The following is a 23339-nucleotide window of genomic DNA, read 5'->3' on the forward strand; positions in this document are numbered from 1 at the left end:
AGCATCCATGGCAGATGGCCACCCAACCTCTGCTTTAATATCTCCAGGGAAGGAGAGTCCACCACCTTCCGAGGGATCCCATTCCACTGTCAAATGGCTCTTGCCATCAGAAAGTTATTCCTGATGTTGAGTTGGAATCTCAGTTCTTGTAACTTGAAACCTCTGGTTCCCTCCAGAGCAGGAGAAAACAAGCTTGCTCCATCTTTCATGTGACAGCCCTGGAGATACTTGAAGATGGTTATCATATCTCCTCTCAGTCTCCACTTCTCCAGGCTAAACATACCCAGATCCCTCAACCATTCTTCATAAGGCTTGATTTCCAGACCCTTGATCATTTTGGTTGTCCTCCTCTGCACACTTTCCAGCTTGTCAACATTGTTCTTAAATTGTGGTGCCCAAAATTGGACACAATATTCCAGGTGTGGTCTGAGCAAGGCTGAATAGAGTGGCACTATGACTTTCCTTGATTAGGACACCATACTTCTGTTGATACATTCTAGAATGGCATTAGCATTTTTATTTATTTATTTATTTATTTATTTATTTATTTATTTATTTATTTATTTGCTCCTGCATGCATCACACTGCTGACGCATGTTGAGCTTCTGGTCCACCAAGACCCCTAGATCCTTTCCACATGTCCTGCTAGTAAGCCAAGTGTCCCCCATCTTATATTTGTGCATCTAGTTCTTCCTGCCTAAGTGCAGAACCTTACATTTGTCCCTACTGAAATTCATTTTGTTAGCTTGGGACCAGTTCTCCAATCTGTTAAGGTCATTTTGAATTCCAATTCTGTCTTCTGTGGCATTAGTTACCCCTCCCAATTTGGTGTCATCTGCAAATTGGATGAGCATCCCCTCAAATCCTCCATCCAAGTTGTTTATAAAGATGTTGAACAACAACAGGCCCTGTGGCACCCCACTTGTCATTTTTCTCCAGGATGATGAGGAATAATAATAATAATAATAATAATAATAATAATAATGATGATGATGATGATAATTTATTTATTTATACCCCACCCATCTGGCTGGGTTTCCCCAGCCACTCTGGGCGGATTCCAACAAAATATTAAAATACAATAGTCTGTTAAACATTAAAAGCTTCCATAAACAGGGCTGCCTTCAGATGTCTTCTAAAAGTCTGGTAGTTGTTCTTCTCTTTGACATCTGGTGGGAGGGCGTTCCACAGGGAAGGCGCCACTACCGAGAAGGCCCTCTGCCTGGTTCCCTGTAGGTTTGCTTCTCGCAGTGAGGGAACCGCCAGAAGGCCCTCGGTGCTGGACCTCAGCGTCCGGGCAGAACGATGGGGGTGGAGACGCTCCTTCAGGTATACTGGACCAAGGCCATTTAGGGCTTTAAAGGTCAGCACCAGCATTTTGAATTGTGCTCGGAAACGTACTGGAAGCCAATGTAGGTCTTTCTTTTTTCTTTTCTTTTTTTGTTAGAGCATTTATTAATTTTCCAATAAAAAAATCCAATTAACATATCAAATCATAATCCAATAAAAATAAAAATAAAATAAAAAGATCAAATTGTCTTCCAAATTGTAATTTTGATTTTAATTTTGATTTATCGGCTTCCCACAGTCTGAACCTCAAAGCATATCCAAATCTCAGTCCTGCTTCTCATCGATATTTCCATATTTCCATATCTCAATTTTATCTCTCCAGACTTCTTTGCCTCTGGCTCTGCGATCCTCAATCATGTCAGAAAACAGATAACCTAGGCGGTCCAGAAGGATGTTATGGTCGATTGTATCAAAAGCCGCTGAGAGATCCAGCAGAACTCGGAAACAGCTATCACCTTTGTCCCTAGCCCACCGGAGATCATTGACCAGCGCGACCAAGGCAGTTTCAGTCCCATGATGAGGCCTGAATCCCGACTGGAAGGGATCCAAATGGTCTGCTTCTTCCAGGTGTGCCTGGAGTTATTCAGCAACTTTGGTTTTGGTCCTCCAACCAGCTACAAATCCACCTAACAGTTACTTTGTTCAACCCACATTTTGCCAGCTTCCTCACAAGAATAACATGGGGGACTTTCTCAAAAGATGTTTGATTTCTGTTTGAATCCAAGGCTGCAGTTATGGGGAAAGCAAGACTCCCTTGGGGCGTTCATGCTGTGAACCCCTCCATCACAGGCTCAGGTTGCATATATGTTTAATGAAACATATAACATAAAGACCCCCCAGTTTCCACTGTGGTTCATTCTAAAGGAAACACAAACCCAGAGAGCCCTGGAATCTTGCATCGCTCGGAGCTTGGGGTGGCATGCACAAGATGGTTGTCGTTCTGCTTAAGGAAGCATTTTGTGGGGTTTGTTTTGGCCTTGGCAGAGGACAGGCAATTCTGAGGCATATCGCTTTGCGGCACCATGGTTGGTGAGTCCATGGTGGGGTGAAACCTTGCCTTCAGTGATGAACAGCTATCTCCGGCTGTAGGAAAATTGGGCCAAAACGTCCTTTGGCCTAGTTAGAAAAATGGGCCATTAGGAAATTGCAAGGAAGGACCGTTCTGAGAGGGATTAGCTGAGCTCTTTTGACTCTCTAATCACCCTTCCATGCTCATCCCTCACCTGAAGTGTCCGGCAAAGACACCCATGGTGACGCAGGGTACGCGTGAGTCCTTCATGCCATGGTAAATGGGGGGGGGGCTGAGACAGGGAGGGGGCCAAATCGCAGCCCAATTAAGGGATAAAACATTTAAGGGCTTTGGGGATCTTGTGCTCCAAGCTGGGTGCTTAATCCACCTGGGGGGGTAGGTATATAAATGAGTATTTGTCCTGGACCCTGGCACAGACAAGCGGATGGGAGAGACTGAGCGGTAGCGAGGGAAAGAGAGAGGAAAACAGAGAGCAACAGAGACAGAGAGAATCTAGTAGGAAAGAAAAAGCAAAAGGGAGGGAGTGGGACAGGGCAGCAAACAAGTGCAGGTGGAAGGTGGGAAAGAAGGCAGCAAAGGCCATGACAGAAGCCTGGGATGTGGCTGTATTTGCTGCCCGCCGGCGCAATGAAGATGATGATACCACCAGAGACAGCTTGTTTACTTACACCAACAGCAACAATACTCGGGGTGAGCCCAGCAACAGGGCAGCAGAAATGGGGGGGGGGGGGTGTTGGAAGCCTAAAATTGGGGATTAGACATGGGGGTGCACTGGGATTTAGTTGAACCTTGATAGAGCAGGTGATGCAGCAAGGGGGATGGTTAGTTGGTTACAAGCCTGTCTAGGGGACAAGTGTTCGAAAAGTGGAATTTGCCCACGGTTTTTTGGGAAAGGTTCTGGAAAGTTTTGGGGACTAGACAAGGAAGGGTTCTCAGCTGGTCCAGGTGGAGGTCTCCGTGTGCAACTAGAGAGAGGTGTGACCTTATCCCCTTTCCTGGTGTATGACTTGTGAAGGGGAAGGACCCTGTACGGTCTGCAAGGGAAGGGACACTAAGAAAATATGGGAAGATGCCTTCCCAAGTCTTGGTACAGTAGATTCCTGATGGATTATCTTGTGAGGCAGGCTAGGATCCCTCCAACTCCTAACCTTTTCCCTCCTTCGCAGACCCTTTTGAAGGTCCAAACTATCACATTGCACCACGATGGGTCTATAACATCACTTCTCTCTGGATGATCTTTGTGGTCGTTGCCTCAGTCTTCACTAATGGTTTGGTATTGGTGGCCACTGCCAAATTCAAGAAGCTACGGCATCCACTCAACTGGATTTTGGTGAACTTGGCAATAGCTGATCTGGGTGAGACAGTTATTGCCAGCACCATCAGCGTCATCAACCAGATCTTTGGCTATTTCATTCTTGGTCATCCCATGTGTGTGTTGGAAGGATACACCGTGTCTGCTTGTGGTAAGAGGCCAAGGGATTTCTTATTTACAATAATTTCTGCTTAATGCTCTGCCATCCTATTCCTTCCCCATGGGTCCTTCCTTCCTGGCTCATATATTTACCCCCATTTACTCACAAGCCAGAGTCCTGTTGTCTTCCAAGATCACCACACTCTTTCCACCCTGCTTCTCCTTGTCAGGAATTTATGGGGTAGAAGGAATGCCAGCCCCACCCTTATCCCTGCTTGTCTTCCGCCTATGAATTCTGTGCATTCCAGAACTCTTTAGCTATGGTGTTTAGCAAGTGCAAAAGTTTGATCTACAATGCCCTCAACTATGATTGTAGTTGCTGAGAAAGCCAGGCAACGGGAGATGAAATGGGACAGTCCCAAAGTCTCATGGTAGAATCCATACTCCCTTTTTGTGACAACTGCGCCCTCTGTTCTTTCCTCTCCCACAGGCATAACAGCCCTCTGGTCTTTAGCCATTATCTCCTGGGAGCGTTGGGTTGTTGTCTGCAAGCCCTTTGGAAATGTCAAGTTTGATGCCAAATTGGCCATGGCTGGCATTGTCTTCTCCTGGGTGTGGTCTTGTATCTGGACAGCACCACCCATCTTTGGCTGGAGTAGGTGAGTGTGAGGAGAGACTTGGACCGGCAGCAGCTGTGGAGAGAAGCAAGTAATGTAAGCACATGTACATAAAAAGAAGGGCTGATGATGGGGACTGGGAAGGTTAGACCCTATTCCATTTCAACTGTGCTCGCAGGACAAGTGCCACAAGCTTTGCCAAAGTAACACAGAACTGTTCAAGCCAGGCAATGTCCACTGAGAAAGATTATAGGGAAAGAAGAGGTCATGGAGTTCCTTGCTGTGAGAAAATCTGCCCCTTTTACAGTCCGTGAGATATTACATGTAGCTTTTGGCAGGGGAAATTTTCCTGGGGTTGTGAAGCTTAAGTAGGGTATTCTATTCAAGTACTGCCTCAGGCAATGGACATTTATGTATAAGGCTTAAAGCAGTTTGTGTCAATCAGCTTGTCACAGGAATGTTAAAACTACAGAATGGTTAGAATGTTTATTCATATCACAAAGGCCACCACTCCATGTGTGTAGCCAGGATTTGTGGGGGGGGGGGAGAACCTCAGTTAGCTATGTATTTTTTTATTCCCCCCTCCCACTACGCCCTTGCACTGCTCTGTTTTCTCTTTTGAACTGCTCTGGATGAGAGACAGTCGTTCTCTCATCAAATAGTGGTGGAAGAGACTCAAAGGTGATTTAAGTCCTGTTTGTGAAAATGGTCTTCCTCTTTCCTCTCCCTGTCCTGCAGGTACTGGCCCCATGGTCTGAAGACATCATGCGGTCCAGATGTATTCAGTGGCAGTGAGGACCCTGGAGTTCAGTCTTACATGGTTGTGCTCATGATCACCTGTTGCTTCCTCCCACTGGCTGTCATCATTCTCTGCTACCTGCAAGTGTGGCTCGCTATCCGTGCGGTGAGCACCCACCCTATCCTAGGACCCCCACCTCTGCATGCCCTGACTCTCCCTCAGGCTCAGAACAAAGCTTCACACAGGAACAGTCACCCTTAATCCTGTCCCTTTTGCTGATTCTCCTATTTCTGAAACTGCATCTCTCCCAAACTTGAGCTACCATACCTCTGGGATCTTTGTCTGCCATCAAACTACCAATTGCTAACATTCTACCATGCCTTCATTTTACTACTTGCACTGTGGAATCCCCTTGTTCACATTGCAACCAACAGTAGAATGTTCTCTCCATAGCTGCATGCCAGACAAGACCCCACAAATATAGTGGGATTTTCATTTCTGTAGCAGACCCCACTCTCTGCCCCTGCTTAATTTCTTGGTGAGCCCCTGTTATCCAGATCCAGTTGGCACCCCCCCCTCCTTTCCACTGGATTCCTTCCCTTTTCCATGGCTTGCTGTATATTGCTTGTGAGAAGATAGCCTGGTTGAAACATACCTGGATATAACAAAAAAAATTCCTTCCAGTAGCACCTTAAAGACCAACTAAGTTAGTTCTTGGTATGAGCTTTCGTGTGCATGCACTATATGTGTACGTATCTGAAGAAGTGTGCATGCACACGAAAGCTCATACCAAGAACTAACTTAGTTGGTCTTTAAGGTGCTACTGGAAGGAATTTTTTTTGTTTTGACTATGGCAGACCAACACGGCTACCTATCTGTAACTGATACCTGGATATAGTCTCCCATGAGACCTTCTCTTGTTTTACCTAAACCAGGTTTGTTGCAGGTTGAATCCCTCTCCCCCATGTTCTGTGTGTGGGAATAATCTAAACACCATCTTTAATCTCACCTCCTCTTCCTCTTGTACAGGTTGCTGCCCAGCAGAAGGAGTCGGAATCTACACAGAAAGCTGAGAGGGAAGTATCAAGGATGGTAGTGGTTATGATCATCGCCTATTGCTTCTGCTGGGGACCATATACGATCTTTGCCTGCTTTGCTGCTGCCAACCCAGGCTATGCCTTCCACCCCCTTGCAGCTGCCCTGCCTGCCTTCTTTGCAAAGAGCGCCACCATCTACAACCCCATTATCTACGTCTTCATGAACAGACAGGTAATCTGCTATATTGTAAAATGGAGAATTAAGAGGTTAGCCAAGATATTAAAAGACTGAAAACCAGAGTTGTAAGGGAAGGGATTTATGGACAGAAAACCCCATGTCGGATGAATGGCCTTGTAGATGACGCATGTTGTATAACTATACACACTGGAGGCATGTAGAACTGCTCGCCAGTTCTGATTAACTTTGTCTCCATTTCCTCCACCCACTTGCCCTCTCTCTTAGAATCATGGAACTGTAGAGTTGGAAGGGACCCCAAGGGTAATCTAATAGAACCCCCTTGCAATGCAGGAATCTCAGCTAAAGCATCCATGGCAGATGGCCACCCAACCTCTGCTTTAAAATCTCCAGGGAAGGAGAGTCCACCACCTTCCGAGGGATCCCATTCCACTGTCAAATGGCTCTTGCCATCAGAAAGTTATTCCTGATGTTGAGTTGGAATCTCCTTTCTTGTAACTTGAAACCTTTGGTTCCCTCCAGAGCAGGAGAAAACAAGCTTGCTCCATCTTTCATGTGACAGCCCTGGAGATACTTGAAGATGGTTATCATATCTCCTCTTAGTTTCCTCTTCCCCAGGCTAAACTTACCTAGCTCCCTCAACCATTCTTCATAAGGCTTGATTTCCAGACCCTTGATCATTTTGGTTGCCCTCCTCTGCACACTTTCCAGCTTGTCAACATCGTTCTTAAATTGTGGTGCCCAAAACTGGACACAATATTCCAGGTGTGGTCTGAGCAAGGCAGAATAGAGTGGTACTATGACTTTCCTTGATTAGGACACCATACTTCTGTTGATGCAGCCTAAACTAGTATTAACCTTTTTTGCTCCTGCATCACACTGTTGACTCATGTTAAGCTTGTGGTCTACTAAGACCCCCTCAATACTTTTCACTTGTACTACTGACAAGCCATGTGTCCCTCATCTTAGTGCAGCTGGTTCTTCTTTCATAAGTGTGGAATCTTACATTTGTGGAACCTTACCTCTTCCTTTCTCTCCTGCAGTTCCGTAACTGCATATTGCAGCTCTTTGGCAAGAAGGTTGATGATGGCTCTGAGGTCTCCTCCACTTCCCGCACTGAAGTCTCCTCTGTCTCTAATTCTTCTGTATCGCCATCATAAGAGCCCCATGCCTGGATGGACACCGTGACAGAACTCTGCCTCCCAGGAGAGCCCCAGTGATTGTGAGCCTCCCCTTCCTTCTGTGCCGTATGGATTCCCTTTGAGCATATGAAATACTGGCCTGCCATCTCAACAGATCCTCTCCTTTCAACTTAGACTGTGCCCCAGGCTGGGGTACTGCTGTTTCTCCTGTGGTTGGGGGAGGGAAATGTTTCTATTTTTCTCCGAGAATTGTTTTTGGATGGGGGTGAAGGATGCAGAATTCCATGCTCAAATATACCAGCATTGTGCACCTTTCCTGGGACATCAGGGGTTGCTTGGACACTCCTTCTCCTCAGCTGTGATCCTTAAGTAGTCTCCCACTTGTAACTCTGTCTCCCAGAAGGGAGCAGAACTAAGGGGGCTCCTTGTGGGAAGTATATAGCTTTTGTAAAGCAACTCTGTCCAAGGCCCTTTCTTGAAACTGCCCCGAAGACCACACATCCGAAGTTCAACACACTGATTCCTGTGGATGAATGAGTGGATGTGATGGATGTGATGGATGTGATGTGGTGGATGTGAACCAATATAATTCACAATTTGACCATGCAGCACCTATTTTGATTCCCCTTTGCTCTGTCCTTCCTATATAAAAAAAAATCACTGGTACCAGAGAGTGCATCACAGGGGTGGACAGGTGAATAAAGTTTGTCCTCCAAGGTGTCTGTGCCTCAGCAAGGTTGGGTGTATTGAGTTCTAGCTCTGTCTAGGAGCTGACGTAATTCTAATGTGGGACAGAACCACGGAGAATCAGCACGAGCCACCTTGGACACCACTGAGGACTTAGTGCTTCTCCCCAACATGGCTCAACTGGAACCTTTCTGTACATAGTGTTTGATACTAAAGCCTATTGTGTCCCTGGGACATCTAGCTAGAAATGCAATGGGGGAAATGGGGGGGGGGGACTGACTGCAGCAAGAAGAATGAGATAGAAAATAAAGATTTTTAACTTCTGTATAAAAGCCCAGTTTTTATCCTACAAACTATGTAACAAAACAGTGTTTGATGCATGGGAAGGGGGTGCAATAGTTGCCAGAGTAATAACTGTGGAGAGAGGAGAGTAGTTTTCGTTGCTTGCAGGTGCAATCAATCAATCAATCAATCAATCAAGACAACCATGAGGCAAGGTGAAGCAGTTGCCTCTGGCAGGAGGGTTTTCAGTACTATTAAGAGTTGAAGAATGGGGGAGAAGAGATCTAACCCACCAGGCACAATCCATTGGAAAGTTATTGTGTGCAAATTCTATTGACATGAGCAAGAGCTGAATATGAAAAGCACTGCCATGGAGAGTGCCTTTTGTTAATTAGGGGGTAATAAGATGCAATTAGGTTTTTCTACCTCAGGACAAGTTCCATTTGTGTGGGTTTTTTTTTCATACTCAAGTCAGCTTTCAGAACATGTGTGTCCTAGCTCTCTGCCTACTTCCTAATGAATCACCTTGCTTAGCATGGATACCACCACCCAAGCTCCTTACAGATTTTTGACCCATCTTGGATGTTGCAACCTAGAGTTAGGCTTGTCACCTGGAATGATTTTTCAGTTAACTATCACATATAGCTTGGCATAGCCACAGGGAGAAATAGACACGTGGGAAAGCACAGGGGAATAGGCTCTTAATTTTTAATTAATAAATAAACAAACAAACAAACAAGTAGTTAAATAAGCATTGAGAGTAAGGAGTGTTGGAGAGCATCAGGATGGATAAGGAAATTTGTGTGCCATTTTGTTCTCTGCCTACCAAGCAGAGGGAAGCCATGTTCTCCATTCCTGTTCACGAATGACAGGGAAGTACTTCCAGGCAGCGCTTATGATGACAATCACAAGCAGAGTGGCCAGGGCACGCCAGCGAGTGCGCAGGAGAGGAAGGGAACAGGCTGAAATAGTGGAAACACACACCAAGAGAATGGTGGCAATGGTCAGCAGCAGGTTTATGAGCTGTCCATAAAGTTTATACACACTGGCCTGGGGTAGCTCCATTGCCTCCTGTTGCTGGGCTTGCTGCTGCATTTCGAGTTTGGACAGCCGGGTCTGGTAGGAGTCCAGCACCTCCTGGCAGGGGTACAAGGAGAAGGTATGAGGTCCAGATCAGATCAGGTTCTAGACCACCTGTCCCCACAATGGCTGGTCTTTCCCTCAGATAAACCTGTTTGGGTTCCCACACCCTTATTTCTCGCCTGGAATGTGCAAATCTTAAATTATAATGCTATTCTTTGATGGTCCTACCTTATATCCTGTTAGCAATCTCAGTTTGCCAAGTGCCAGTTCTTAGGTAGTCAAATGGCACAATGCTCATACAAAAGGGAGGCATCAGCATGCTCAGGGAGAGCCCAAGGTGTGCAGAAGTAGTACACAAAAATATTTGGTGAACATAAATTGGAGAGGGGGGCAAAACAGCCCAATGTAGTTCAAGCACATTCTGTAGCAATAGAGTGCTTACTGAGAGATGGGAAACAGAAAATCATTGGGAAGAGGGGGAAAATAAAATCATTGGGAACAGGGGTGCCAACTTGAATAAAATATTGTGGGGACCCAGGTAAGCCCCACCCTGCATAATCAATCACATGAGGCAGTGCATGCAGACCATTTTAATGGGAATGCACATCAACTTTGTGGGGGCCCAGCCCCCTCAAATATTTTATTGTGGGAGCCAAAGCCCCCACAGCCCCTAGGAGCTGGCTCCTGTGATTGGGAAGGGGACTGAAATGGAACATCCTGAATGGGAGCATTCTCCACTGTATAATTTTGTTATAGGTCCCATAGTCCATGTGATAATGGTGTTACAATATATGCAAGTGAAATACTTGCCAATAAGGAACGTATCAGCATATGGGTAATAAAACCATCCACTGGCCAGCTTGAATCAGTACACACCCACCCACCTTGGGTATCACTCTACAAAAAGGTCAATGCCACCCCACCCTCCAATATTCCAAGCTATATAATTAATATTGACCTGAATCCTCTGAGCTTTCTAGCAATCTACTTTGACATAGGCAATACGACATGACATCCCTCTGGAAACACACTGCTGCATCTAAAGCTGACTGTTATGGCCTACCCCATAATGTAATATACCTCATTGCCTCTGCATCCACACATTCTGTCATGGCCAATAACATGAGGATCACTCCACTGTCCTACTCGCTGCCCTTCATAATAGTGCCATGCATACATCTTGGGCTCCTAGACATGGGAGCTCCTTACCCAGATGTCCCGGGACCTCTCATAAGACTGATAGACCATTTTCTCCTCCGTGCATGCCAGGTCATGTTTGAGGTTGGTGATCTCATTGAGATTTATCTGTATCACATCATTCACCTGCACTTCGAGATGGTAGTACCTGGAGAAGGGTGGCACAGTCAAGGGAGGGCGGAGTGAAGTTCTGCCGTCTGGTCCTTTATCCCTTGCTTCCCTCTTTGCACACACACCCCCCAAGCCAGCTGGCTGATCTTATTACAGCCTGAGCTTAAAACACTGCTGGTAAATGGATTATGATTGAGTTGGCTCTGTTCCCTCATTTGACACTTCCAGTGGCAAGACACAGGTGAGCAGTGAAAGAGAGATGGCCATGATTACCCAGCAGACTCAAGGGCACCAAGTAGTGTGTGGTAAATATTAGGGCGCTGAACCAAAGAAGAGTGAGAAGAAACACTTCTGGGTGTCCTTGAAGATCAGGCCCCACGTGAGCATCTTTCCAGGATAGTTTGACCCCAAGAATTGGTACTGGGGGAAATGTGATCCTGGCTGTGTTGAATTTGCTGTTATGCTAAGTATTCTATAGAGTATAGAAAAAATACCAGGCAGGTTGCTCACTGCTAAAGTGGAATTGTCGGGGGGGGGGCGGTTATCAAAGCAAACTCTTCTATAACACTGCCATTCTATTTGAAATGACAAATATGTTTACTAGCAAATCAAATGCTAGCTCAGCCATCAGCCTTGCCCCTCATCCTATGCATCAGATGGATTGTCTACTTTTCTATTTTTTAAAAAGTGTTGCATAAGCAGTTCATTCATTACCTTATTTTTTAAAAACTTTTTTGAGACATCACTGGCACAGCCAAACAATATTGTGTTTCTGCTTCAGACTTGCCAAACATTTTCCCCAGCCAGAGCTTAAGCTTGGAGGAAAATAGGCACATTTGCATCAGCTGCCATTAATGTGCTTTCAGAATGTCCATTGCTCTAAAAATGTGCCCTTTTGTGAAGGCTAGGTCTCTCTTCTTTGAACTGAAGACATTCAGAATTCCTTCATTTCTAAGGACATGATAGCTCTTCCCTTTTCCTCATTACAAGAAAACTGGGACCTTGGTTCCCATGTAATGTAACTGCAGCAGAAAAAGCATGGAGATCAGAAGGAATTGGCGAGCTGGATCCTGTACCGTGGTATAGGTACAGTATAAGCTATGGGGGGAAAGGGGTTTGCTTCTGTGCCTCTGTGTGAATCAGCGCTAGTTCCAGGGGTTTTTTTGTGGGGGCCAATTCACACTCAATGCACCCCTCTCCAAAGCATCACTGTCCAGTTCTTTGCCCTCCCCCTCTGTTTCCAACCCACACAACTACCCAGAGGCAGAGCACAAGGGAAATGGAGGTTGCTTCTCCATCACCTCACTCTTGTCAATGCTGGCATGTTTGGAAAGGACAAGATGCACAAGCAGAAATAACTAGGAGGAGCATGAGCAGGGTGCTCCAGAGAGTGGGCAGGGGGCCACCTGCAGGAATGTGGACCTCTGCAGGTGCCCAACAATGTGCTGGCCCTGGTGTTAATGCAGATGGAAAAGGAAATGTGGCACACAGTTCAAAAAGCCCATGTATCCAGTAATAGAAGTCTGATCACATTCCTTGGTGGGCAGTCTTGCGGCCAGGCCTCAGACCATGCAAATGATCCAGTGAATGGCAGGCTCGATCGCCCAGCTCCCAGCTATTGGCCAATACCAGCAGTCCTTGGATGGGCGTTCCCCTGGTGGTGGGCTCAACCAGTCAATGGGAATGCTTGGGCCCACTCCCAGGGGGCGTTAAATTGCAGCCTGCCCAGAAGACTTCCCTGCCTTTTTTGTTGGATCCCCACCCCTTAATTTGATTGCTTTTACTTGTGCTTTCACCTTGCTATGGACCAAGCCGGCCACCATATTCAGGGCTGGGCAGGAATTTTTCCATTTGGCAAATTGGCACTCACCATCTGGTTCTCACCTTTCTCATAGCAAATCACAACTTTGTAAGGCGGTTAGGAATTGGGTAAGCCTAGATCTTGGCTGGAGGGGAGGTTGTAGCCTCTGCCTGCCCCCTTTGGGAAAGGGTATCCTGTTAAAAGGATCCAGGAGGAATGGTTCTGTCTGACATCTAGGCAGGGGCGGGGGGATCACCACTCTTCCAAAGGGGGCCCTGTGGGGGGTACCCCTATTTGATATAGGTCAAAGGGCATTTCCCCCCTCCCCAAGATGTGATTTATCCTTTGATGCACTTCCAGCAGATGCACTGGAGTGGAATAGTAACAGCTTTACCCAATGCTTATGCCAAACCATTATTTACTGTAACCAATTGTTACAGGCAAAATTGTTCAAGGCAAAAACCCAATACAGTGGTACCTCGGATTACAGATGCTTCAGGTTACAGACGCTTCAGGTTACAGACTCAGCTAACCCAGAAATAGTACCTCGGGTTAAGAACTTTGCTTCAGGATGAGAACAGAAATTGTGCGGCGATGGCGGGAGGCCCCATTAGCTAAAGTGGTACCTCAAGTTAAGAACAATTTCAGGTTAAGAACAGACCTCCAGAACCAATTATGTTCTTAACCCGAGGTACCACTGTATGCTGTTGTCCTGTGTCATTTCCCTAGAGAACTGTGGGGTCATGGGGCCTTGGCACACAACTCTAGATTCTGGCCCTAACAGATCTTGAGCCACAGGCTCTGAACCTGTGAGACTGAGCAGGGGTCAAGGAGACAGGAGACCAGGAAACATCAAACCTGAGAATGGGGTGTCAGGAGATGGGATACTGGAGCCAACTGCCCTCATTAATGTGGGTGCCCACCTCTTCTTCTCCTCCTGCAGCAGTTCCATCATCTGTTGTTTGTCAGCCTTCCATGACTCATCCAGCTTGTGCCACTCATCCTCCAGGACCTTGTGGTCTTCTCTAAGATCAAGCAGCTGAGCTTTCAACTCTTGAACCCTCTGCTTGATCTCTTCCTCAAGGATTTGCTTTGAGGAAGCCTCTTGAGCAGACCTGTTTTCTTTGCTCTCCGAGATGGAAGGAAGGAGTTCCTCAACAATGCAAGTTTCTGTAGTGCGGTTTCTGGGTATGCTGAAGGATGGCTGGTGAGACATGCTGTTCCTGGGAGTGGTGAGCTGCTGCTGGGCAGGAGCAGCACTGCTGCTGCTGCTGCTGTCCTGGCTTGTAAAAATCCTCTGTTCCAACTTCTTCAGCTGAGCCCAGGAATCCTGCAGACGCTGTTCTAGTTGGGCAATATTGGCTGAGGAGCGCTGGTTGATACGTTCAAAGGCCTGCCGGATGGAAGGTGCTTTCTCTCTGTCTGCCTTGCCCACCAACTCCACATAGCATGAGGTATTGTCATCCCGATTGGCTTTCTCCACCCGCAGCATCTCAGATAAGTGGAATATGCGATGGCGTAGGACATCCTTTGGGTTGCGACTGCTTAATTGGGAAGCGGTAGAAACAACAGAGACACTGCGGGGCCGAGGGGGCTCCACCTACCACAGGGACGAGGTGGGGAGATGATCAGAGAAAGAGCCAATGACATCAGCTATGAATTCATGCTGGGTCCCCACTAGCTACATCACAAGACACTGAATTATACTTCATCTAGAATGCATTCTGCCATGGCCATTATTGATCTTTTTATCTATCCCACAAAGCACTCTGCTGTGTTTCCTCTAAGGACTGATACCATTTACAATTTTAATCATAAATTTAACAATACAATTAAAAATAAATTGGGCAATAATATTTGAATGTACATGATACTGCTCCAGTCACTTGGGATGAAGGACTGGGGTGCTGAACAAGAGACAGCTGACTTGGCAAGCACTCCTTGTAGGCTAAACAGTCACTCAGGTTGTTCACCACCAACACTTCCTGACTCCTTGATTCAAGCTAAGCAGGACTAACATCACACTATTGAAATTATAGCCTTGAGCCCTGTTCACCATCTTCCATCCTCACTACCTGCCTCTCCCCACAAGGGGATTAGGCACTTATTCTTCATTGACATTGGGGAGGGACCCAGGTTTAGTGAGTGAGCAGGACTTGAGGGGCAAAGCCTTCCTTTGGTCCCTGCTGACTGCATTGGTAAGGCATGAGAGAGAAATGTTTCCTGACTTCTCCTGTCATGGGTCTCTGTGCACACAGTGACATCATAATGTTTTCTCCCCTAAAGCCATGGCAGGTGCAGCTCAGATAGTGGGCAGTTAATGTGTGGAACATGGGCTGGGGCTTTTAAGAGTCTCCCCAAGAGAGCCACATGCCCTGGGGGAAATCAGGCTGTATCTTTTGGTCACTCACTGAACTGGCAGAGTCTTCTGCCTGCTGAAAGGATTCTCCCTTGGTTGAATTACAGAGATCCACCATGGGTGCTGTAAGGAGACAGGCATGTGCATCAAAGAGCAATTCATTCAAGAAATAAAATTCCAACTAAACATGCAGAAAAACTTTCTGACAGTAAGAGTTGTTCCACAGTGGAACGGTCTCCCTTGTGGACTCTCCTTCCTTGGAGGTTTTTAAGCAGAGGTTGGATGGTCACCTGTCACAGATGCTTTAGCTGAGATTCCTGCATTGCAGGGGGTTGGACTAGATGTTCCTTGGGGTCCCTTCCAGCTCTACAATTCTATGATTCTATCTCATCCTGGACCCAAGCTAAGGGCCCCATGAGACACTGCGCAAGGGACAGTATGTGTCCACCTTCATCTCCATTACTCCAAGTCTTTATCAACATTGTCATCATCATCGTCATCATTATCCTTCGTATCTGAAGAAGTGTGCATGCACACGAAAGCTCATACCAAGAACTAACTTAGTTGGTCTTTAAGGTGCTACTGGAAGGAATTTTTTTTGTTTTGACTATGGCAGACCAACACGGCTACCCATCTGTAACTATCATTATCCTTAATTATTAAATGAATATTAGACATTTCCCATCCCATTTGTTAAGTATCAAAAGCTTACAAGCAAACACATTAAAAGCATCATAATATATTCTAGAGTTCTCCCCCCCAAAATGTTTGTGATCAGGAACACTTTGGGGAGGACTGGGGGCCCTGAATGCATGATTTTGAGGGGGTGTGAGCCAGGCAGCCTCCAAGCAAGGATCCCCACCATGCCTGTCACCGGAGGTCTTTGGGCCCAGGAGCCCAGCCTGTCCTGGCCTCCCCTCACTGAATGACCGGCTGGCCAGTGCTGGGAGAATTCATCTGCCAAGGGCTGTGTTGGTCGCCTGGGCTCCTCCTGCATGGGTGGGTGGGCAGGTGGCGCAGCCTGGCCCTGTGAACCGTCTGCGCCCTGGGTGCCAATAAAGGACACAATGCCACTGTTTGTGATTGAAATGTGAACAAGTTCAATCCTCTTAATACAGGGATGGTGCACCTGTGGCCTTTCAGATGTTGTGGACTCCAACTCCCATCAGCTCCCCCAGTCAGCATGACCAATGGTCAGGGGTGATGGCAGTTGTAATCCAACAACACCTGGTGTACAACAGATTCCGCACACCTGACTTCATATAATGCAGTTTCCCCTTCCCACTAATCAATCCAAGAGCTCTGCCAACAAGACTTTTCTACAAGAGAATTTCCTGGTGCATTGTGCTTTATGTGTTAAGAGTTGTATGTCCTTCAGCTTTCTGCCTGAGGCAAACACCTCATTTGCCTCATGGTAAGATCTCCTTTGAGTAGGGGTTGCATGTATATTAAGCAAACAGGTGTCTTGGAGGACATTTAGAGGTGGGTGTGAGGGGTGATGAGCCAGCACCTCAACCCCAAACAGTCAAAGTGGTTTGCCAACTTCCGTAACCACTAGGGATAGAAGGAAAAAGTCCTAATTAACGGAGGCCCCAAATATCTGAAAGTCTGCCTCCTCAGGTGTTAAGAAAGGCAGAGGGGGCTGTATTGGTTATTCCACCTGTGACATACTATCTCACTGAAGATGTGAACTAGGTAATGTGACTTATTTTCTCTGTGTTTAAAAGTTTCATCTCTCCCTGTTGACAACACTAGGTAGGCCTGTTTGTGGTAGTGTTTCTTTATTATACTACAGCCAGGTGTTTTACTTATGTGAAGGATGCTGTGTGTTCACTTATTCCCCCCCCCCCCCCACAGATTCAATTTAAGGAGGATGCACTTCTGGAACAAAACTAGACTTTTTAATTAATTACACTCATGGAGGTTGGAAAAGATTGTGAATTGAACCAACGCATGGTGAATTTGCTCTCACTGAATCCTTGCCTCAATAATGCTTGTACATCATTCTGATTACATAAAATACTTGGAATGTGGCAGATTTGGAATGTTAACAGATATTATGAAATGCCAAAAAACTTAGTGAATGCTAGGCCCAGACTAATTGGTTGTCATTATGACCTATATACTAGAGCCAAGGCTGTAACATAAATCAGTCTCTTTGGACAAAGGCCAACATTTCTGATACGTCATACCAAAAAAAAAGTACCGTACATACTGGTAAGTACTTGCATCATTGAGACATACACGTATCTACCACTAGATGGCAGATGACTGATATTAGCTGGCCATAATACCACGAAATTGCTATAATAGGCCTGAGATATTGCACAGCCATAAGCTGTTCCCAAGTAATCTGCCTAGAAGTCATGTTTCACCAGTTTCCAGCTGCAGACATAAAGTCTAGCTCCACCAGAATAATAGAGAGACTGTCTTCAGGCAGATATTGAAGTAGGTATCATAACTGAGGGTTGGGGGGGGGGGGAACTACATGACTTGAGTTCATTCAATTCAATTACATTACATTTTGCTTTCTCAAAAGTTGCCTTGGGTTTCTGGTCAAAATCTCCCTAGGAAGCAGAGATTTGCAGCACAAGGACATTTTGCTATTAAAGCAAGTGAAAAGGTTTATACTGATAACCACTTATGATTTATCATCTTGGTAACCCAGCTTTGTGCACAAGTGTGCATACAGTAATTCTTTTCTTTTCTTTTCTTTTTTTGGTTCAGTATCTACAGTATCTACTGTAGTATAAGAATAAAGTGCAGATTGCTCTCCACTTACAGCCTACTTTTTGAGGGCGATGTCTGATGCTGAACAGGCCTCCTCCATTTTCTTAGTTCACATGGGCCCTTTTACTTTCCACTAGAGAACAGCAGTAGCTTGAATTAGCCATTTGTATTTTGGACTCCAACTTCCTGGCCAGCATGGCCAATTGTTAGACATGATGGAAGTTGTAGTCAAGCAATATCTGGAGGGCCAAAGGTTGCAATAGGTTATTGTTTTATTATGTTAGTTGACCAGTCATTTTCTGCATATGGGGTGCTTCTTGTCTGTGTCTTTTATAGGTTGTGCATAAGAGCGATGCTGACCAGGTTACAGTTATTGAAGCATGTGCTACAGTCCATGCAGCCCTTGCAGCTGCTGCTGAGCTGGCCAAACAAGGCAATGGAATGCTGGGATATTTCCGCCCCCCCCCCCTTGTGGAATTCTCTGATCTTTTGCTTCCTCTTAAGCATCTATATCCCTTTATAATCAAACACTTGGATGCTGCCACCATAACCTCCGATGCCATAGCCATCAGAGGCCAAATCACCACTGCTGAGGATCACTAGAGAATAAGCAACTTACTCATCATGTTTGCTTCAAAATGACTGGGGAATGAAGGTTGTGACTGTGGAACCATGGCACAGGATGCCTGTGAAGAGAAACTATTCAAGACAATTCTGGTTCATCTTGCTTTTTTGATGACATGTTGTGTCTGCAATTGCCAGTTGTACAAGTGTGGCTATATGTTAGCACTGGAATATCACCACTCTTCCAAGTGCCCTGCAATTAAAAAAAAATTTAAAAGTGGAATGCCCTCCCAAAGGAGGTGAATCAGTCTCCTTCACTGTGAACTTTTAGGATATATTTAAAATGATTCCTGTTTACTTGGCCAATTGATGGCTGAAAATTCTGTCCCTAGCAACTCTGTTATGATTAGTTTGAGTGTAGGTAATTGCTTTTAGGAATTTTAAACTGTTTTAGAAGGTTGTTTTAAACTGTTTTTTTAGTTGTGCACCATGGACTCTCTTGGTGGATGGCTGTGTGCCTACCCATGTGCTAGGACCTTAATAATAATCTGCCAGATCTATCAGCAAAACTTGGGTTGTAGGGATTTCCCATCAACAGGCTAGGTGGAAGCAATCCCCACTGATTGATGCTAGCCTGCCCCCATCCTTCTGACTTGATCTCAGGAGCTTTATGTTTTGCAGGCAGGGTGGTTAAGTACTTGCACAAGCTTGGGCTTATTACCATCTGAGTATTCCTCCTTGGGTTTGGCTAGGTCCCTGGTTATTGAGGAGACAGTGCCACCACCACAAAGTTTGCTCTCTGTGCCGACTTGTATCTACCTGATGTCCCTCTCCAAGAGTTTCCCCAAACAATTTATTGACAGCACAGGTTTGTCTTCTACTTGTGGGGAGAACACTGCTGCTGCTACAGTAATAATAATAATAATAATAATAATAATAATAATAATTAAAAAAATTATTTATACCCCGCGCTCCCCAGCCAAGACCAGGCTCAGGGTGGCTAACACCAAATATAAAAACAATTGGTTGAAATACAGCTTAAAAAACCAGATTAAAATACAACATTAAAATTTAAGATGCAGCCTCATTTCAGTGGAAACTCAAATCAAAAACTTTTTGGGGATGATAATGTCAAGTCTTCACCAAGGCTAACTATCCAGACAGGTCCTACATGGGCCAGAAAAAGGCCAGGGAAGGCCCCAAATAGGAGTTCCAACACAGAAGGAGAAAGGAAAAAAGAAAGAAAGAGGGGGAGGAAATCAAATTGGCTCCAAGCCAAAGGCTAGGCGGAACAACTCTGTCTTATAGGCCCTGCGGAAAGAAATCAGATCCTGCAGGGCCCTGGTCTCATGAGGCAGAGTGTTCCACCAGGCCAGAGCCAGTGTTGAAAAGGCCCTGGCTCTGGTTGAAGCCAATCTAACTTCCTTAGGGCCTGGGACCACTAGGGTGTTGCTATTTATGGACCTTGAGGCTCTCCGTGGGGCAGACCGGGAGAGGCGGTCCCGTAGGTACGAGGGTCCTAGGCCGTGAAGTGCTTTAAAGGTCAAAACCAGCACCTTAAATCTGACCCTGTACTCCACCGGGAGCCAGTGCAGCTTGAAAAGCACTGGATGAATATGCTCCCATGGCAGAGACCCCGTGAGGAGCCTCGCTGCAGCATTCTGCACCCGCTGGAGTTTCTGGGACAACTTCAAGGGCAGCCCTGCGTAGAGCGAATTACAGTAGTCAAGCCTGGAGGTGACCGTCACATGGATCACTGTGGCCAGGTCGGGGCGGGAAAGGTAAGGGACCAACTGCTTGATGCGGCGAAAGTGGAAAAATGTTGCCTTGGCTGTTGCTGTAACCTGCGCCTCCATGGAAAGGGAGGCGTCAAGGATTACACCTAAACTCTTAACGGAAGGCATTGGCACTAATTGGGCCCCCGCAAGAGAAGGGAGTTGGTCCCTCATCCCTATGCCATCCCGACCCAGCCAGAGGACCTCTGTCTTCGAAGGATTTAGTTTCAATCGGCTCCCACGAAACCATCCAGCCACAGCTTCCAAGCATCTGGTCAGTGTGTCCGGGGCTGAGTCGGTGTGACCATCCATCAGCAGATAGAGCTGAGTGACATCAGCATATTGGTGACAACCCAACCCAAAACTCCAGACAATCTGGGCAAGGGGGCACATAAAGATGTTAAAAAGCATTGGGGAGAGGATTGCGCCCTGCGGCACTCCACACACCAAGGAGTGGTGTGACGACATCTCCCTCCCTAGCACCACCCTCTGTCCCCAACCAGAGATAAAGGAGCACAGCCATTTTGGGGCTATGCCCTGTATCCCCACGTCAGCGAGGCGGTGGTCCAGAAGATCATGATCGACGATGTCAAAGGCTGCTGACAAATCTAAGAAAATCAGCAGTCCCGACTCGCCTCGATCCAGTTGTCTACGGATATCATCTGTTAGAGTGACCAGAGCTGTCTCGGTCCCGAAACCAGGATGGAATCCGGACTGAAATGGATCTATGGATCTGAAATGTTATATGATTGACAGCTTTGCAGTAGCCTGTTTGTGAACATCTAACCTTCCTCTTTCCCACCTCCCTCTTCCCACCCTAAATAGCCTCCTGCCAATTGAAAAGAGAGGGTTTTTTATAGAAAGTTTGGTAGAGCTCTGTCAACACATTGTCACTTTGAGCTCAGGAAGACCAGAACTGAGCAGAGGCACACTCCCACACTGGAAGGTTATCCCAAAGCTAACTTGCATAGCCCTGCTCACTAGAACAAGTAGGAAGAAAAAGTCATTGTAAAAGTCCTCTTCCACTGTAAGGGGGAAAGTGTACTTTGGGAACACACAACAAATGATATACAGATTAAATCTGGCCCAGTTGGCTTGCCAGTCATATCTGCATGTATAAACAACTTTGTAGAATCATAGGCTTGGAAGGGACCATGAGGGTCATCTAGTCCATCCCTCTGCAATGCATGAATCTTTTGCTCAATGTGGGGCTCAAAACCACAACCCTGAGTTAAGAGTCTCATGCTCTACTGACTGAGCTATCCCAGGATAGTTCCTCATAACTTATCTCTCCTTTCTTAAGCCAAATAGAGGTGCATTTGGTTAAGAATCAATGACCATGTTTTCTGTATTTGCAGGCTCCTTCTCCCAGGAAAAGTGGCATAGATAAATCTAGAAGTTAAGTACTGTAGTAGGTCCCCTGTGAGCTGTGAAGAGTACCTTTGCCAACAAATACTGCTTTCCGCCTTTTGGTGGAAGGGATAATGGAATTATGAAAAGTGAGGGTTTAAAAGAGCAAAGATATCTCTCAAACATTAACTTTTTGACTTCTTGTTTCCAGTTTTGACATAAATGCTAACATTCACAGGCTGTGACCTGTCCAATTTACCCTTTTCTCCATCCCTAAGCCATGGTACTTGATTTTTAAACTACGGTACTCTTGTATTAACTGGGCTCAAAAGCTTCCTGGCAATTATATGTGGACCAAATAGTACTTGTCTTACCTGAACCTGTTGACACCTACTCCTGTACGTGGCTCCTACCCTACTTGGCTTTCTTCTCTCATGCCTGACATTCCAGGGCCCTGTTGTGTAGTAAATGTTTCCTGGCTTTAGTTAGTTTTGCCTGCAGAAATGCAATGGGATGTCACATAAATGCTTTTGCCTAACGTTCCTGTTGTGATTTTAATTCTACTCTCACCCATCAGAAATAGATTGCAACCATCTTCCTGTTTTATATGTACTATATCTGCTATTCACAATGCACATCCAGCAAGTCAATAAAAAACAGGAAGTTCTCAACTGTTACCTTTCTGGATAATTTGTTTCATAACAGTAAGAGGTAGTGAAAGGACAGAAAAAAACTGAGGAAGGTTTGAGCATATGCATGGAAGGCAGGGGGAAAGAGAGAGATTTTTAGAGCAGAACTAGATGTTAAGACAGAAAACTAGAGCCCACGTTGAGTTTCTCCCCACCCCCTCAGTAACGCGTAGTGAAAATTAGCCATGGCCAGACATCTTGCTGCCCTGTCCTCATTATTGTCCGCTGCTGGGAGGGAAATGAAAGCATGATTTTGCTGGGACAAACTTAAGTTCTATTGACTACATTTCCCCTGGACAAGAGCCTTGCTTTTATTTGTAATTTTGAAAAATTATATTTTTTTATATTGGAAGCAGGATTTTGCAAGATGCACTGTACTGCTGTGCTGTAGTAGCATACGTAATCTCTTGCAAAACTTAGCTTCACAATATTGTTTAAAAGACCCAGAGGGTTGAAAACAATACTTTGCAGCATTTTACAGGAAACAGATTTAAGCAAGAACAAACAAGGTGGTGAATAATATTTTGTGTGTGTGTGTGTGTGTGTGTGTGTGTAAAAGGGAAGAGGTCCTAGCTCAGTAACCGAGCATCTGCCTTGTATACAAAACATCTCAGCTTCAATCCCCAAAGGCACCTCCAGGCTGGGCCAGGAAAACCCCTGCCTGAAACCCTGGAGAGGCGCTGCCAGTCAGAGTGGACGGCCTTGAGCTAGATCCATCAGTGTTAGGCAACTGACCTGGTGCAAGGCAGCTCCCTGTGTTCCCACTTGAAAGCTGTGGAAAATTTGTGGATCTTGACAGCTCTGCAAGGCTGTAGGTTGTGTTTTTGCTGCAACAGGCTAATATGGCTGTTCTTTTGGAAAATGTCACATCGATGGAGCCATATAAATTAGCAGTGTTCTTATTAATCATCCTCACCGGTATTGGGTTTCTTTAAAATCACTCCCTCCTTCCCCTTCAGAAGTCTGTGTCTTTTGGGGTGTATATTTTATCTGTAAGCCACCTTGAAACCTTGTGAGGAAGAAAGGTGGGGTACAAATAAATATTAATAATAATAATAATAATAATAATAATAATAATAATAATAATAATAAAATATAAAGGAGCAGAGAAACACCATGCTTATCTTTTTGTTTTTCTCCTTTATTGCTATTATTATTATTATTATTATTATTATTATTATTATTATAC

At 45.6% G+C, this 23339-nt stretch overlaps 2 protein-coding genes across 3 annotated transcripts; one reads left to right on the forward strand and one right to left on the reverse strand.

Moving 5' to 3' along the window:
• The first annotated feature begins 2744 nt into the window (after window positions 1-2744).
• Window positions 2745-8026, forward strand: OPN1MW3 (opsin 1, medium wave sensitive 3). Its single transcript, XM_028711359.2, has 6 exons — window positions 2745-3070; window positions 3547-3843; window positions 4282-4450; window positions 5147-5312; window positions 6177-6416; window positions 7424-8026. Exons 1-6 carry the CDS (start codon window positions 2962-2964, stop codon window positions 7538-7540), a joined length of 1098 nt encoding a protein of 365 aa, XP_028567192.1. The 5' UTR covers window positions 2745-2961; the 3' UTR covers window positions 7541-8026.
• A 463-nt stretch (window positions 8027-8489) lies between these two features.
• TEX28 (testis expressed 28) lies at window positions 8490-21936 on the reverse strand. Of its 2 annotated transcripts, XM_028711352.2 has the most exons (6): window positions 21836-21936; window positions 18392-18458; window positions 15095-15165; window positions 13607-14283; window positions 10784-10919; window positions 8490-9628 (listed from the first exon to the last, which is right to left on the reverse strand). In XM_028711352.2, exons 2-6 carry the CDS (start codon window positions 18444-18446, stop codon window positions 9314-9316), a joined length of 1254 nt encoding a protein of 417 aa, XP_028567185.2. In that variant the 5' UTR covers window positions 18447-18458; window positions 21836-21936; the 3' UTR covers window positions 8490-9313. The 2 variants fall into 2 exon arrangements, with proteins under 2 accessions (XP_028567185.2, XP_028567187.2); XM_028711354.2 differs by lacking the exon at window positions 18392-18458.
• Window positions 21937-23339: the final 1403 nt, after the last annotated feature.

This window comes from Podarcis muralis, chromosome 17 (genome assembly GCF_964188315.1).
Source record: "Podarcis muralis chromosome 17, rPodMur119.hap1.1, whole genome shotgun sequence".
NCBI classification, from domain to species: Eukaryota; Metazoa; Chordata; class Lepidosauria; order Squamata; family Lacertidae; genus Podarcis; species Podarcis muralis.